The sequence below is a fragment of the Anomaloglossus baeobatrachus genome, chromosome 8 (assembly GCF_048569485.1).
Source record: "Anomaloglossus baeobatrachus isolate aAnoBae1 chromosome 8, aAnoBae1.hap1, whole genome shotgun sequence".
In the NCBI taxonomy this organism is placed as follows: domain Eukaryota; kingdom Metazoa; phylum Chordata; class Amphibia; order Anura; family Aromobatidae; genus Anomaloglossus; species Anomaloglossus baeobatrachus.
In genome coordinates, this window is record NC_134360.1 from 129,056,994 (window position 1) to 129,071,462 (window position 14,469).

The 14,469-nt window shown below is 42.5% G+C and overlaps 1 protein-coding gene across 5 annotated transcripts in view; it reads right to left on the minus strand.

Annotated features, from left to right (window-relative positions):
• Window positions 1-14,469, minus strand: part of FAM78B (family with sequence similarity 78 member B) — a 238,166-nt gene that overhangs the window by 25,076 nt on the left and 198,621 nt on the right. The window contains exon 2 of one of the 5 annotated variants that reach the window (XM_075321996.1): window positions 5,303-5,339. The exons of 3 other annotated variants lie outside the window; for them this stretch is intronic. In XM_075321996.1, coding sequence (XP_075178111.1) covers window positions 5,303-5,339 — 37 coding nt within the window. Of the gene's footprint in view, window positions 1-5,242; window positions 5,340-14,469 lie in introns of those variants that run through there. One more of the 5 variants, XM_075321997.1, reaches the window with a different exon arrangement.

A 14,469-nucleotide genomic window follows, 5' to 3' on the forward strand; every position in this document is an offset into this window, starting at 1 on the left:
TGGCTTTACTTTCTTGTGACTCAATTATGATCCAGTTTATCGGAGCAAAATAAGAGGAAACCCATGGGTAGCTAAAAAGATTACACTTTAAATGGCTTCTAGTGATTACTGTAAAGGCCCCTTTACACACTGAGACTTTCTAGCGATCCCACCAGCGATCCCAACCTGGCCGGGATCGCTACAAAGTCTCTGGTGAGCTGTCAAACAGGCAGACCTAGCCAACGACGCAACAGCGATCCAGACCTGCAGAGCGACCTAGCTGGTCGTTGGGGCCGTGTCAAAGCAGCTATTTGAAAGCGAAGTCGCTAATGAAGTCGCTGTAAAGTCCCCTTTACACACTGAAACTTTCTAGCGATCATGCTGCACAGCGGGAAACAAAGGACCAAAGAATGGTCCTGAACGATTTGTAGCGATCAGCAACTTCACAGCAGGGGCCAGGTCGCTGATGTGTTTCACACACTGCAATGTCGCTGGGGAGGTCGCTATAACGTCACAAAACCGGTGACGTTACAGCGATGTCGTTTGCGATGTTGCAGTGTGTAAAGCCACCTTAAGGCAGTTTAACCTCCTCACCTACAAAGGCTCTGATAAGTTAATGACTCCCCTGTCTATAAATTAATGTCTGTGCAGCCATCTCTTTTCTTCTGTGTAGTCAGTAAACAGGACCCCCTCCTTGCTGTCTAATCAAGTGTTGGATCAACTCTGTGTTCTCCACTGCTATTTATACACGCCAGCATATCCACCTGCACATAATCTTACTCAATTAGCACAGCGAGGATTTCATATCACAGCATGGAAACACAAAGCATATTTTAACTATTGAGTATTCAGGTCTAGAGCTGTGGAAGAGTGTGTTGGTAAGCAACCTACTAAGGGGCTCCTAGAGAATGTAGCCGTACAGGATCTGTGCACTGCCATTTGGGCTCTGCCAGACTACATGTATGCCTAAAAATTATCACCAAGAACAATATAGGTGGCAGATTTGTAAAAACTGCAAGAAACACTGTCCAAGGGTACGTGAACACACAAAAGCGCCCCATAAAATGAACATAATGCATAGCGCTGTGCCCATGTGTGTCTTATGTCACTTCTTTTAACTGTTTTAGGGTTTGGAAACCCTGAAGTGTTTAACAGAAATACAGTAACATATAGAGTGAAAGTCGACAGCCGCTGCAAGAACAATGGCCAAGGAGCTGTCGATGCTGCTGGTGGCCGTTTTCCTGAAGCGGCTTCATCTGGGAAAACGTGGTGGCTGCACTGGCATATAAATGACCCCAAGAAAAGCAGCTTTCCAGTTACAAGAACATAATACACAAATAGCAGCAATGTGATTGGTTGCTATGAACAACAAATACAGTTTAAAATATTTGCCCCATGGCATCTAATGCATTGGAATCTGACCTAAAAACCCTTTTCTATGAAATCAAGATCTGGTGAGATTCCTCCTGCTCTACAGACTTTAGACTTTCTTGCTCTTCTTCCTCTCTAGACTTTGATACATTCTGCTCTGCCGTGTATAACCTCCTACTGGTATGGCTTATTGAGCTTGCGTTGTGCTATTCTGAGAGGATGGACCTATAGAGCTGAGGAAGCAGGTTTTCAGTAATGCAGATATATGATGTCAGCTCTGAACCTACAGCTGTTAGGAGCAGTGTGCATTGTCACATCTATGACAGAAGCAGCACAGCCAGCTATGTAAAGACGCTGCATAGACTTTAGAGCAACAATATTGTGAGAAATCTTTAATAACACAAATCTACAAAAAAAATAAATTCAGGTGCCACAAATTTTTTTGAATGGATTTAGTGCTGAATTACATTAAAAAAAATCCCATTACTTTTTCTGAATTGGTTCTAGTTTTTGAGATAATGGACATCCATGAAAATAACACAAAGCGATTTGTGTGTAATAATAAATACAATAGCTTTTGGTCTGTCTATTGACTCTTTTTAACAGTGTCTAAGGTAATGAAATATCCCATATAATTATTTTGTATTTCAATTTGTAGGCCCACAAGGCTTTTTAGAGCCAGAATTCTTCTGTGAATTTGCTGAGGAAAGACTTCGACTACAGTAAAGGTTTGTGAACCTAGTCTTAGTTTATAACCGAAACGTTCTGTGTTAAGTATATAAATACATGTAAACATTATGACTTCATCAAGAAGAGCCAGCATCAACGATCTTGATGGATTCTGCTACATCTGTTGAGAGTACATGCTTGAAAAAAGCAAGGAAGAAATATCACAGACTGTGCATCGAGTATACCTCGCTTATTTTGAACTACAGTTTGGAGACCAGAATAAGTCTTTGGCTCCAGATATGTTTTGCTAAACATGTGGAGCACCTACCACAGTGGACAAATGGTGAAAGAAAAAGTTTAAACTTTGGTGTGCAATAGAATGCAGAGAACAAAAAAACCACCATGGCAATTATTATTTTTGTGCAGTAAAGATGAAAGGCTTTAATCGTTACAAGAAAGATAATCCTGATTTGGAATCAGCAAGATGACCTATTCCACATGGCAATGCTGTTCCCTTACCAGACCATCCATTGTCAGACTCTGAAGAGAGGCAGGGATCGGAGGGTAAGGCAGGTAGTAGAAGTGGAATTTGAGAGAAGCTCTTCGGGGCCTCAACCACTAAGCCAAAAAGAACTCAATTACCTGATCCCAGACTTAAATCTGTCCAAGCAAGCATCTGAACTTTTAGCATACAGACAATTAACTAAATCTTATAAAGGCGGAAGTTAAAATTACAGCCTATCAAACAAGACAGGAGAGGATTCTCCCATATTTCAAATCAAGAGGAAGAACTTGTATACTGCAATGATATCCCAGGAATTGTACTTCAAAGGGACTAATGGAATATCAACCAGAAGACTGGCAGCTTTTTATAGACAGCTCTATTAGAAGCTTGAAATGTGTTCTTTTGCACAATGGTAACAATTATGCGTTTCTTCTCATTGCTCACACAACAAAATTTAAACATAAATATGAAATGTAAAAATTGTGTTACAGAAAATCCGTTATCATGGACATCGATTTGTGTTGAGCTGAAGATGGTGAACTTTTTTCTTCGACATCAATCTAGATAAACAAAATACCCATATGCCTCTGAGATAGCAGGGCAAAGCAAGAGCATAAGACAAAAGTGTGATGGCCTACAAGGGAAGAAATATCATCAACAAGCCACTGTGGACAAGAACATCATTCTCCCACCACTTCACATTAAGCTACGATTAATGAAAAATTTGTTAGGACTTTGGACAAATTAGGTAATTGCTTTAAGGACATTTGTAGATCATTCCCTGGACTGAGCATGGAAAAACTAAAAGCTGGAATCTTTGATGGTCCTCATATTTGTAAACTCATGAATGATTCCAATTTTACCACATGCATGAATGGCACTGAGGCATTGGCCTAAAAGAGTTTTGTCTTTGTTGTGAAGAGCTACTGTACCTAGGGAATAAAAGAGCAGAAAATAATGAAGAATTTGTTCAAGATATGCCCGCTACCTTCAGAAATTTGGGAGTTAATATGAGCATAAATTTGGGAGTTAATATGAGCATAAAGATGCCCTATCTCCATAGCCATTTAACAGATTTCCAGATAAATTTGGAGCATTCAGCGTGGAACAAGGTGATATGTTCTACCAGGATATCAAGGTGATGGTGGAGAGATATCAGGGCAGATGGGACATACACATTATGACAGATGGGACACACACATTATGACAGATGGGACACACACATGATGGCAGATGGGACACACACATGATGGCAGATGGGACACACACATGATGGCAGATGGGACATACACATGATGGCAGATGGGACATACACTTGATGGCAGATGGGACATGCACTTGATGGCAGATGGGACATGCACTTGATGGCAGATGGGACATGCACTTGATGGCAGATGGGACATACACTTGATGGCAGATGGGACATACACTTGATGGCAGATGGGACATACACTTGATGGCAGATGGGACATACACTTGATGGCAGATGGGACATACACTTGAGGGCAGATGGGACATACACTTGATGGCAGATGGGACATACACTTGATGGCAGATGGGACATACACTTGATGGCAGATAGGACATATACATGATGGCAGAAGGGACATACACATGATGGCAGAAGGGACATACACATGATGGCAGAAGGGACATACACATGATGGCAGACAGGACATACACATGATGGCAGAAGGGACATACACATGATGGCAGACAGGACATACACATGATGGCAGACGGGACATACACATGATGGCAGAAGGGACATACACATGATGGCAGACGGGACATACACATGATGGCAGACGGGACATACACATGATGGCAGACAGGACATACTCATGATGGCAGAAGGGACATACACATCATGGCAGAAGGGACATACACATGATGGCAGATGGGACATACACATGATGGCAGATGGGACATACACATGATGGCAGATGGGACATACACTTGATGGCAGATGGGACATACACTTGATGGTAGATAGGACATACACTTGATGGCAGATGGGACATACACTTGATGGTAGATAGGACATACACATGATGGCAGATGGGACATACACATGATGGCAGAAGGGACATACACATGATGGCAGAAGGGACATACTCATGATGGCAGACAGGACATACACATGATGGCAGACGGGACATACACATGATGGCAGACAGGACATACACATGATGGCAGAAGGGACATACACTTGCAGACGACTGCTGGAGTCTCCAACGTGATTGTCCTGATGATACACGTAAAAGGAAATCGCATAAACAGCGTTTTCTGAAGCATTGACATTAATAACAAGTAATAACTAATATTGTACTAATTAATCAAATTATACATTCATTTTTCCTCTTATTGTTAGATATTTTCTATTTCTTTTTTGTATGATTTTAGACTGTTTACTACAAAACAGTCTAAACAGTCTGTACAGTTGCTACAAAAATAGTAATATTCTTGCAATCCTGAATGCTTTTCAATTTTGGTGAGTTAATTAATTAGCTGTTACATTTCTCAGAAACTATAACCAATCTGGCAAAACCGAAGTCGTATTTTTAACCAGCACCATAAACTTAATATAAAACTATTCAGACATGGCTGGCACCAGAATCACTGTATACCAGTGTAATCAGTATTGACTTTTAAAAACACAAATGAACAAGAAAGACAAATTCTGTGCAATAGCCCTTACGGCTAGTGACAATGTACCTCCAGTTCATCAGTACTTCATCAGCAGATTATTCTTCTTTTATATGCATGCAGTCTCACCTTCTGGGGTCTTTTTTTGTGTAGAAACTGTAAAAGTCTAAAAAGAGAATGCTCTTTCAGCTAGCTGTAAGGCTGTCAGAACTGAATACATGAACTACAGACATTTGCTGTTCAGAGCACTACAGTCATTGCTCAGTGTGCAGCACACACTCTGAGATGCAACATGACAATATGGGGCCTATAAGCTGTGGCCACCACCAGTGGGCTCTTATATACAGCATTCTAACATGTTGTATATAAGAGCCCAGGCCGCTGTGTAGAACGTAAAATTCACTTTATAATACCTAAGCGGCGTTGCGGTGCAGACTGGTTGGATGGGTATCTCCGTTCTCCGGTACTGGCACCTCCTCTTTCGGTCATCTTTGTCCTCCTTCTTCTGAAGCCGGGTTGCATGACACGTCCTACATAATACACAGTCACCGACACTGGGATCCTGCACAGGCGCACTTTGATCTGCCCTGAGCAGAGCAGATCAAAGTATTGTAGTGCACATGCAGAGAACCTCAATGCCAGCTCGTGTGCATGACGTAGGACGTGTCATGCAACCCGGCTTCAGAAGAAAGACGACAAAGATGGCTGAAAGATGAGGCGCTTGTACCGGAGAATGGAGACACCCATCTGACCAGTCTGCACTGCACCGACCCTCAGTTGAGTATTATGAAGTCATTTTTATGTTCTACACAGCGGTCTGGGCTCTTATATACAGCATGTTAGAATTCTGTATATAAGAGCCCACTGGTGATGGCCGCAGCTTATAGGCCTCAAATCTGGTGACAGGTTCCCTTTAAAGGGCTTTTACCAGCACAAGAATAATATTTTGCTGTCCCTATAGTAATTTCAGCAACTACATATTACCTTTATTTTTGCCATCCGTACTGTTTAGGGTCAGCGTTCCCCTGGACCATCGAGACTACATCTAGTTGGTTGCTGGTTTTGGATGCCCACTGCACTTACAGACTGCCTTCTTGAGACTGCTATACAGTCTGAGAATGGATAAAAACAGAGCCTGGACTGCACTGATATGAATGCTCCCAGTCACCCTCCTGCATCGCCACAGCCTCTCTCCATAACTGCTCCCCTCTCTGAGATGCTCCCAGCCGCCATCCCTCTGGGAGGCTGTGGAGGAGGAGGGCTGGTAGTTTCCATTGGAGAGTGACATCATCTGATGATATATTTGATGACCTTCTTTATGCTCTTTTCTCTGCTCTTTCTCCCTCTCTGTACATATTGTTATTAACAGGCCGTTACCCCTATGACATCTCCATTAAGACTTCACAGCTCTGAGATATCCTGCTGAGCACTGACCCTTTATGCTGGGCTCAGTCTGAGGGACAAGATATGCTCCATGGAAAGGAGAGGCCGGACGTTTCAGTACTCTGAACAGACAATAACAGGAAGTAAGGAGCTACCACATGTGACAGCTCAAGAAGAAGAAGGAACTTAAAGGGGTTGACCAATCTCTATGTGACTGTGGATATGTGAATGTGTACTGCACGAGGCCAGAAATAGTCTAGCCAGATTCTGGCCGGGAGTTTGCATACTGCATAGTTACAGCCATGTGACACTGAAGCTTCCTCACAGGACACAGAGCCTGCGATGTGAGGATTCACATGTCTGCAGTCACATAGTGACACTGAGTGACTACAGACTTGTCGTCTTAGGCCAGACAACCGCTTTAACAACAAGAAAATGAATTTTCTTTATTTCTCGCAGACTTTACAATGGTTTAATAATCAGTATGCCTGACAACCCCATTAACAAATATCAACCAATGAAATAGAAGATTCCATATACCTGGCTATGCTTCCATGATGCCATGTCCTACAATAAGTGGTGAGGTGCAGCTTATCAGTATTAATCATATACTGCACAGGCCTTTCTCTGCATCAATCAGTCTGATTCAGTAACACAAAGTTCTCTTTTTACTTTATGTTAATGTTTTAGACAGAGTTTAGGAGTAAAAAAATGGAGATATTTATGGCACAAACTTTGAGCACTTATGTGCCACCTACCCAAGAACATGAATGATGGTCCATAGCTCGGATGCATGAAGTAGTGAAAGCAGAATTTGAAACCAAGTCATTTTTTTACTCTTGGTGCTAATGGGGACGTTACTCTTCTGGAAGTATATCTGACACTAGCTCACACCCTGTATATGATACTGATTTTATGCAGACTTCAAAATATTTGTAGAATTACAAAGTGATATCCATCAATCTATTATTTATAGAATGGTATAGCTACTAAAAAAAACACCCCGTAAATAAAAAGTTTAGAAGATATTTTACTTGTTTCAAAATTGTTCCCCCAAATAAATACCTGTCTTTAAAGCGCACCAATCACCAGGATTTTCCTATATAACTTAAAGCCAGTTCTATACTGGCACTATCAGGCTGATTCTATACATACCTGTAGTGGTCAGCTTGGATGTGTAGGTTTTTAAATCCAAGAAAGTAAAGTTTATAAAATGATCAGCTTCTTGAGTGACAGCAGCTGAGGATCAGATATTTTTATTTTCTTGCATTTCAAAAACTATACTTCTGAGCTGACCACTAAAGGTATGTATAAAATCAGCCTGTTAGTGCCAGTAAAGCACTGGCTTTAGGTTATATACCAAAATCCTGGTGATTGGTTCCCTTTAATCACCTAGATTGACATACTTTTAGAAGATGCACTTTAGAATCCTGCTCTGGTACATGGATTACAAGGAAAATATGATCCCTGATCTTGCACAGTCTCGCTAAATGCACTTTAAAATGTTAAGGATCATCTTTCTGAATAACAAAGTACCAATTGACCCACTTTACAAGGCGTGGATTCAGGTCTGAAGCAAATCTTTGCAGCAAAGTATAGAATTTGATTCTGATTGACCCTTTTCTCAATAATCAGATGTTGAAGTATAAAACAATGAAGCAGACGAGTACTTTGCACTCCCGAGATATACGCCACCATTCACCAAATCCATTTTAAAGCCAGTACACAAAAATCAGAGCAATTTTAAATCTACATCATCCATTATACTGAGCATCATAAATCTTATAATACAGGTTAAAAGATGAGAACTTTTACTATGAAACCCAAAGACACAGTCTTTAATACTGTACAGTGCTAATAGCTGTATGCCAATCATAAAGGGGTTGTATGAGGTTAGAAAAGCATGGCTGTCTTCTGGAAATAACGCTATAATTCATGATCGTGACTGGTATTCCAGCTCAGTCCTATTCACTTCAATGGTGCTGAGCTCCAATACAGACACAACCCATGGACACCATATACCATGTCAGAAAAGAGCTACCATAAACAATTCCACACAATCACCCCAAAAACTTCCCTCAGTAATAAATGCCTCACATAGGGCACTACTGCTAGAGCATTAGAGGAATTTTTATTTCAGCCAATATATGTCACTCTTTTATTTAACCCCTGCATTTACACTGGCCGTTTACCAGGATTGAGCGTTCCTATGAAAGCTCATTTTCTGATTACACTGTTCTACAGCCAAATTGCTTCAGAGACTAAAACAATTGAACGCAACTAATTTTGTGGTGCTGAAGACTAATATGATGCTTAAATTTACTAATTGGCTCTAATTTTCAAGATCCAGGCTTATAGAAAATTGCATCTTTATTATTTCATCACCATTATTGCATTGTTAGTAGCTAGTCTATTACAACATCTACTGTATTTAGTCTATTGAGCCTTCAGTATTCTATTATCTTAGGGTGACCAATCAAAAAACACAAACTCATCTCCAATGTCACAATCCTAATTACAGTTGCATCACCTACGTTTATTGTGTAAGGTATACAGTTTTAGGATTTTTTAGCTTAGTTTCTTAGCATATTGACCTGTTTGTATATGTTGTTTTTTTCAGATATGAACAAAGTAGATCGTTTTTGCTACATATGCAGAGAAGTCACTTTTGTGTCACAAAGGCGAAACTTGACTACCATAATAAGTCTACAACCTGTATTTTGGCTGCAGAGTAGGAGATCAGGACAGTAGTTGGGCTACACATGCTGCAATAGATGTGTATCACACCTTACCCAGTGGTTGCATGGGAAGAGCCAATCCATGCCTTCTGCAGTCCCAATGATTTGGAGCAAGCCAATCGATCACACTATCAAGTACTATTTCTGCATGGTCAGAATTAGGGAAGGAGTTTCAAGGAAGAAGTGGCCATTACAGTATCTAACCATTCCATCTGCAATAGAACCAGTACCACATATAGAAGAACTGCCAGTTCCAGAAGCACCAGAAACATTTTCAGTTGAGTCAAGTGAGGAAGAAGAGGGCGCTTGGTGTTACAAAGCATCTTGCTCTCACGACCCAGGAACCTCTACTGAACCACACCTGAGAACATAAAGTGAACTGAACGATCTTGTTAGAGATTTGGATCTGCCCAATAAGGCTGATGTCTTAGGTTCCAGGCTACAGGGGAATCTCCTAGCGGGGAATGTTTGGATTTGTTTGTTCTGCAACCGTGATAAAGATCTTATCCAATACTTCTTCATGGAGGACGATCTTGTGTAACAACATCAACAGTTTAATGGAAGCTCTGAAGATAAGTCATAATCCAGAGGAATGGAAGCTCTTCATTGCTTCATCCAAAACAAGCCTAAAAGCCGTCTTGCTGCAAAATGGCAATGAGCTAGCTTCATGCCAGGTGGTTATGCGGTCCACATGAAAGAAATCTATGACAACAGCAAACAGCTGTTGAGATGCCTGAACTATGTCCAACATTTGTGGCTCCTCTGTGGTGACTTAAAGGTGGTTGCCCTCTTACTTGTTCTCCAGGGTGGATACACAAAGTACTGCTGCGTTCTTTGTTATTAGGATAGTCGTGCAAGAGAATATCACTACAATAAAAGAGACTAGCCTCTCTGATATTCACTTCAGTCAATAAGTAAATATGTCCTAAATCCAGCACTTGTTGACCCACATAAGATTTTGTTGCCACCATTGTATATCAAGTTGGGCCTAATAAAGAAATTTGTAAAGGCAATGAATAAAAAGGCAAAAGCTTTCAATTATCTCATTGATACATTTACAAGGTTGAGAGAAGCAAAGATAAAGGAAGGAGTCTTTATTCGACCTCAGATTCATAAGCTTCTTCAAGATGTGGAGTTTCTCTGTTTGTTGCAGTGCAAGTGTAGCGCCCCTGAGACTGATCGCTAAAGGGTATATCATTATATCCTCCCCGGGCAGGAAGATGTTAATCTGGTACGTTTACACACACCTCACACCACCATACAGCAGGGAGAAGCAGTCACTAGGAAAGGGTTAACAATGTCTCTACACACACACAGTTCCTGGCAGATGCCAGGTGGCCTCCACTAATTATGTCAAGAGTGGTTGCCATAGCACCTTGCAAAAGTGGGGGCATGAGCAGTTAGGAGTAGAGACACTTTTAGCCAGGCAGAACAAACTTGGACACGAGACAGTAGCTCCCTGAAGGGAGGCTGTCAGGCCTTCAGAGAGGCAGAACAGAGCTGTCTAGATATAACACCGAAAAGACAGCACAACCAAGCTAAGGCCAGTAACACCTAGAGAGACGGGACCCGGCACGTGGACTAAAAGGGTAGTAGTCGCAAGAGCACGGGACTGAGCACAGGAGAGGTACAGAGCCCCAGTTCGGGTGGCCGCGGCGCAGCAGCAAAGAGGGAGCCTAGGGACATGGGACAAAGGTCTGACCCACGAGAGGCCCACTCTGAAGGCCTGTACAGGCCAGGACCGGGGGAGAGTACAGAGTTTTGCATGGAGGAGAAAGGCCACAGATTACCAAACCGGATTCAGCCTCTGACCTGCCCGGGAAGCGACCGGAGTCTCTGATGGCGAGACCCAGCACCCGGGCTGGAATACCACCTGAGCCAGTAAATACAGTGACTGGAACCCGCACCTGGTGACTGTGAGTAACTGCCACCGCCCTGCGCTCTGGCGCTCCCGTGGACTGCCGCCCCCATTCTCACCAACCTCCCGGGGTACCCCGCTCTGCCTGTGGGGAGCGATACCATCCCAGCTGCACATACCACCTGCCCCGGAGAGAGGCTGTGCGGCGGCTAATTCCTGGCCCCATCCAGTACTGCCCCTGGGAAACGACTAGTCGCAGGAAGGGTCGGCGGTGGAGGAGGCCAAGACCCCAGTCACGGCTGCAACCGGTGACATGCTTCCCAGGAGCCCGTCACCCTCCTTCCATCCCCATCTGTATTGGACACTTGTCCATTTGCTGTTTTTGTTTAACATGTAGCCGACGGGGTTCCGGAACCGGGTCAGGCCAGTCACAGCTACCCCAAGGAACCACTGACCCGGTGACGTCGTGTACCCTAAGGCTGGAAAAGGCTGTATGGGCAGCATTCGAATTAGTGGTTACTAATTTTTTGAGAAACTCAATAGCAGAAAACTCTGAAGATTTGGTGGAAAATCTCCTCAATACATATAAGCATCTTGGCTGTAACGTCCTGAAAGAATAATTTCTTACATTCAAACCTAGACTTTTTTCCACCAAATTGTGGAGTGGTGAGAGGCGAGCACGGTGAGTGATTTCACCGAGATATTGCGGTTATGGAGAAAAGAGATAATGGAATCTGGAATCCATCAATACTTGCAGATTACTGGTGGAGAATTGATGTTCCAATGCAGGAGAACAAGAGACGAACAAAAAGTGGTCACTGAGTGAGGACCAAATTTTGCAGTGCAATTTTTGTAACTCTCTATAATTCACAATAGTTATTACACAGGTTTTAGTTATTTGAATTTTTGCTAAGTTTCCTCTAAATGAATATCAGAAAATTGGCAAAATACAATATTCTACATCTTTATATTTGTAAAAATAATAATGTTTCAAAGTACTGAAACTGTTATCCATTAATTATATATAATAGTAAAAGGAAAACTCTGATATCATAGAAACAAGAGACAGATAAAAGTTTTCATTGTCAGATCTGAATTCAGGAGGTCAAAACCATTAAGAAATGGCTGATTTCATAACTGAACCTGTCAACTTCAGAAAATATGTAGAACTATGTAATCAGCCAGTGTAATCAGACCGCCAATCACCTGATGAACTAGAACAAAATGCTGGATTATCAGGTGGAATGATTTTTAACCTTCGTCCGGCTGAATAGGTACAATTGTAACTATTCCCTTTTTAAATTGCAATAATTTTTTTTTTAGAAAAGCCGTACAGGAATGAAATTTCGTGACATCTCAGCAGTTTTGGTCCAGAATATATTGGCCAAATTTCAATAAAATATCTCCACTCCCTTCCGAGATAAGGGCTCGAGAAATTTTGGCAAAATTATGCAGCCTGACAAAGGTTAAGCATGCTCAAGTATCATCATTCTAGGCAGCACATTGTCCAGTGTAAACAGAACATGTGCTGTCGAGAACTATGACACTTGCTCTGTGTGCATTGAAGTATGGTTGGAGTGCCTAAACAGGCCGTTCAACTACCTCTTGTTATGTGTAGCTGATCGATTGGTGGTCATTTAATGACATTGGTTAGTCTAAATGCAGCATAAATCTCTGGTTTGATATTTCCCACATACAGAATTCTAGTATATGAATGCTGATAAGGGTTCGGTTCCATTTGCGTTTTGCATGGACGAGTGCAATCCGATAAAACATCAGATTGCACTCGCAAAACTATGGGGCAGTGTCCATCTGCGATTGATTTCTCATGCCTTATCGGCCTGAGAAATGAATCGCAGCACGCGATTCTCAGCTCATGCACCTCCATACAAGTCTATGGGAGCATGTGAAACATCGCACTGCACTGGCATGTCATCCGAATGCAGTGCGATGTATGCAGAGAAAGGCAGCGGAGGAGTTGGGGACAAAGTGTTCCTTCCTTCTTCTCCACAGCTGTGATCAGATCGCAAGATCACATCACAGTCGCATGACCCTCGGTCATCAGCATATTGCTTCTGATGCTCTTGCATCAGATGCTATGCACAAGCGGAACCGTACGCTAACATTCAGTATCACCCCTGCATAGTACAAGCACAACAGCTCTATTCAGTTACACTCACTGCACGTGACACCTACAGGATCCCATAACAATAGTTGTGTGTCTGAAAAACATTTCAGTGCACTTGAAATAATAATTGGATTTCTACTACAGCTTAGACATACTTCATTTTTTTAGTTTTCAATAAGTTTCTTAGTATTTAAAAATAGTTTCTCTAAAATCTAAAATAATCCAGCGTATGTTGGTCCGATAGGAACTATGTTAGGCCTCCGACACACATCCGTGCCGGCGGTACGTGTTTGTTACGTTTTTGTACGTACCGGCGGCACAGAGACACGTACACCAATGCTATGCTATGGTAGCAGGCACACACACGTAAAACCAACACGCTGACATTACCGTTTTTCTCTGGCAGCACGGGTGTCACACGGCCCACACCCGTACCACACAGATGTAGTGTGGATGCGGTCCCGTGTGACACGCGCCGGAGAAAACTCACGTGTCAGAGAAAAAAATAACAAATCTTTACTCACCTTCTCCATCCCTCCTGTCTCTGCCGCTGCTGTCACTTGCTGCCGACCGCCGCTCATTATGCTCAGTTAACATTCACTTCACTGCGGCCGGAAGCGTCCGCAGCGGGGAGTCGGCAGGGCTGGAGACCGAAGATCAGCACCACGGACAGCAGCAAGGACCACGTGAGTATGCAAATTACCGGTTCTCCATGTTTTATCGCGGATAGCACATGGAGAACACACGTGGCCCGCACGTACCGGAGACACGTACTTACCTACACGCAACACGCAGGGAAAATACGTGTCTCGCAGCACGTGCATGATTTTCACGTGAGTGTGGCAGAGGCCTTAGGCTGAGTTTGCATGTCCAGTAATCATCTATTAGAACAGATCCTGCAGAGATCTGCTGGGAAAACAGTTCTGCAAACACAACCTTTCGTCAGCTTTTAAGTAACTGATGTCTGCCAGTTCCAGTTTTTTAACATTGGAGTCTATGAGGAATGGACCCTTTAACGGATTGGTATTTAGCCATCCATTGTACTTGCATTTGTAACGGATCCGTTTTTTGCTTACAGGATCTGTTACAAATGGAAGATAAATAGCAATCCGTTAATGGTTCCCTTCTCCATAGATTTCAATGTTAAAAACAATGGATCCAACAGACATTATTTTACCAACGGATCTCT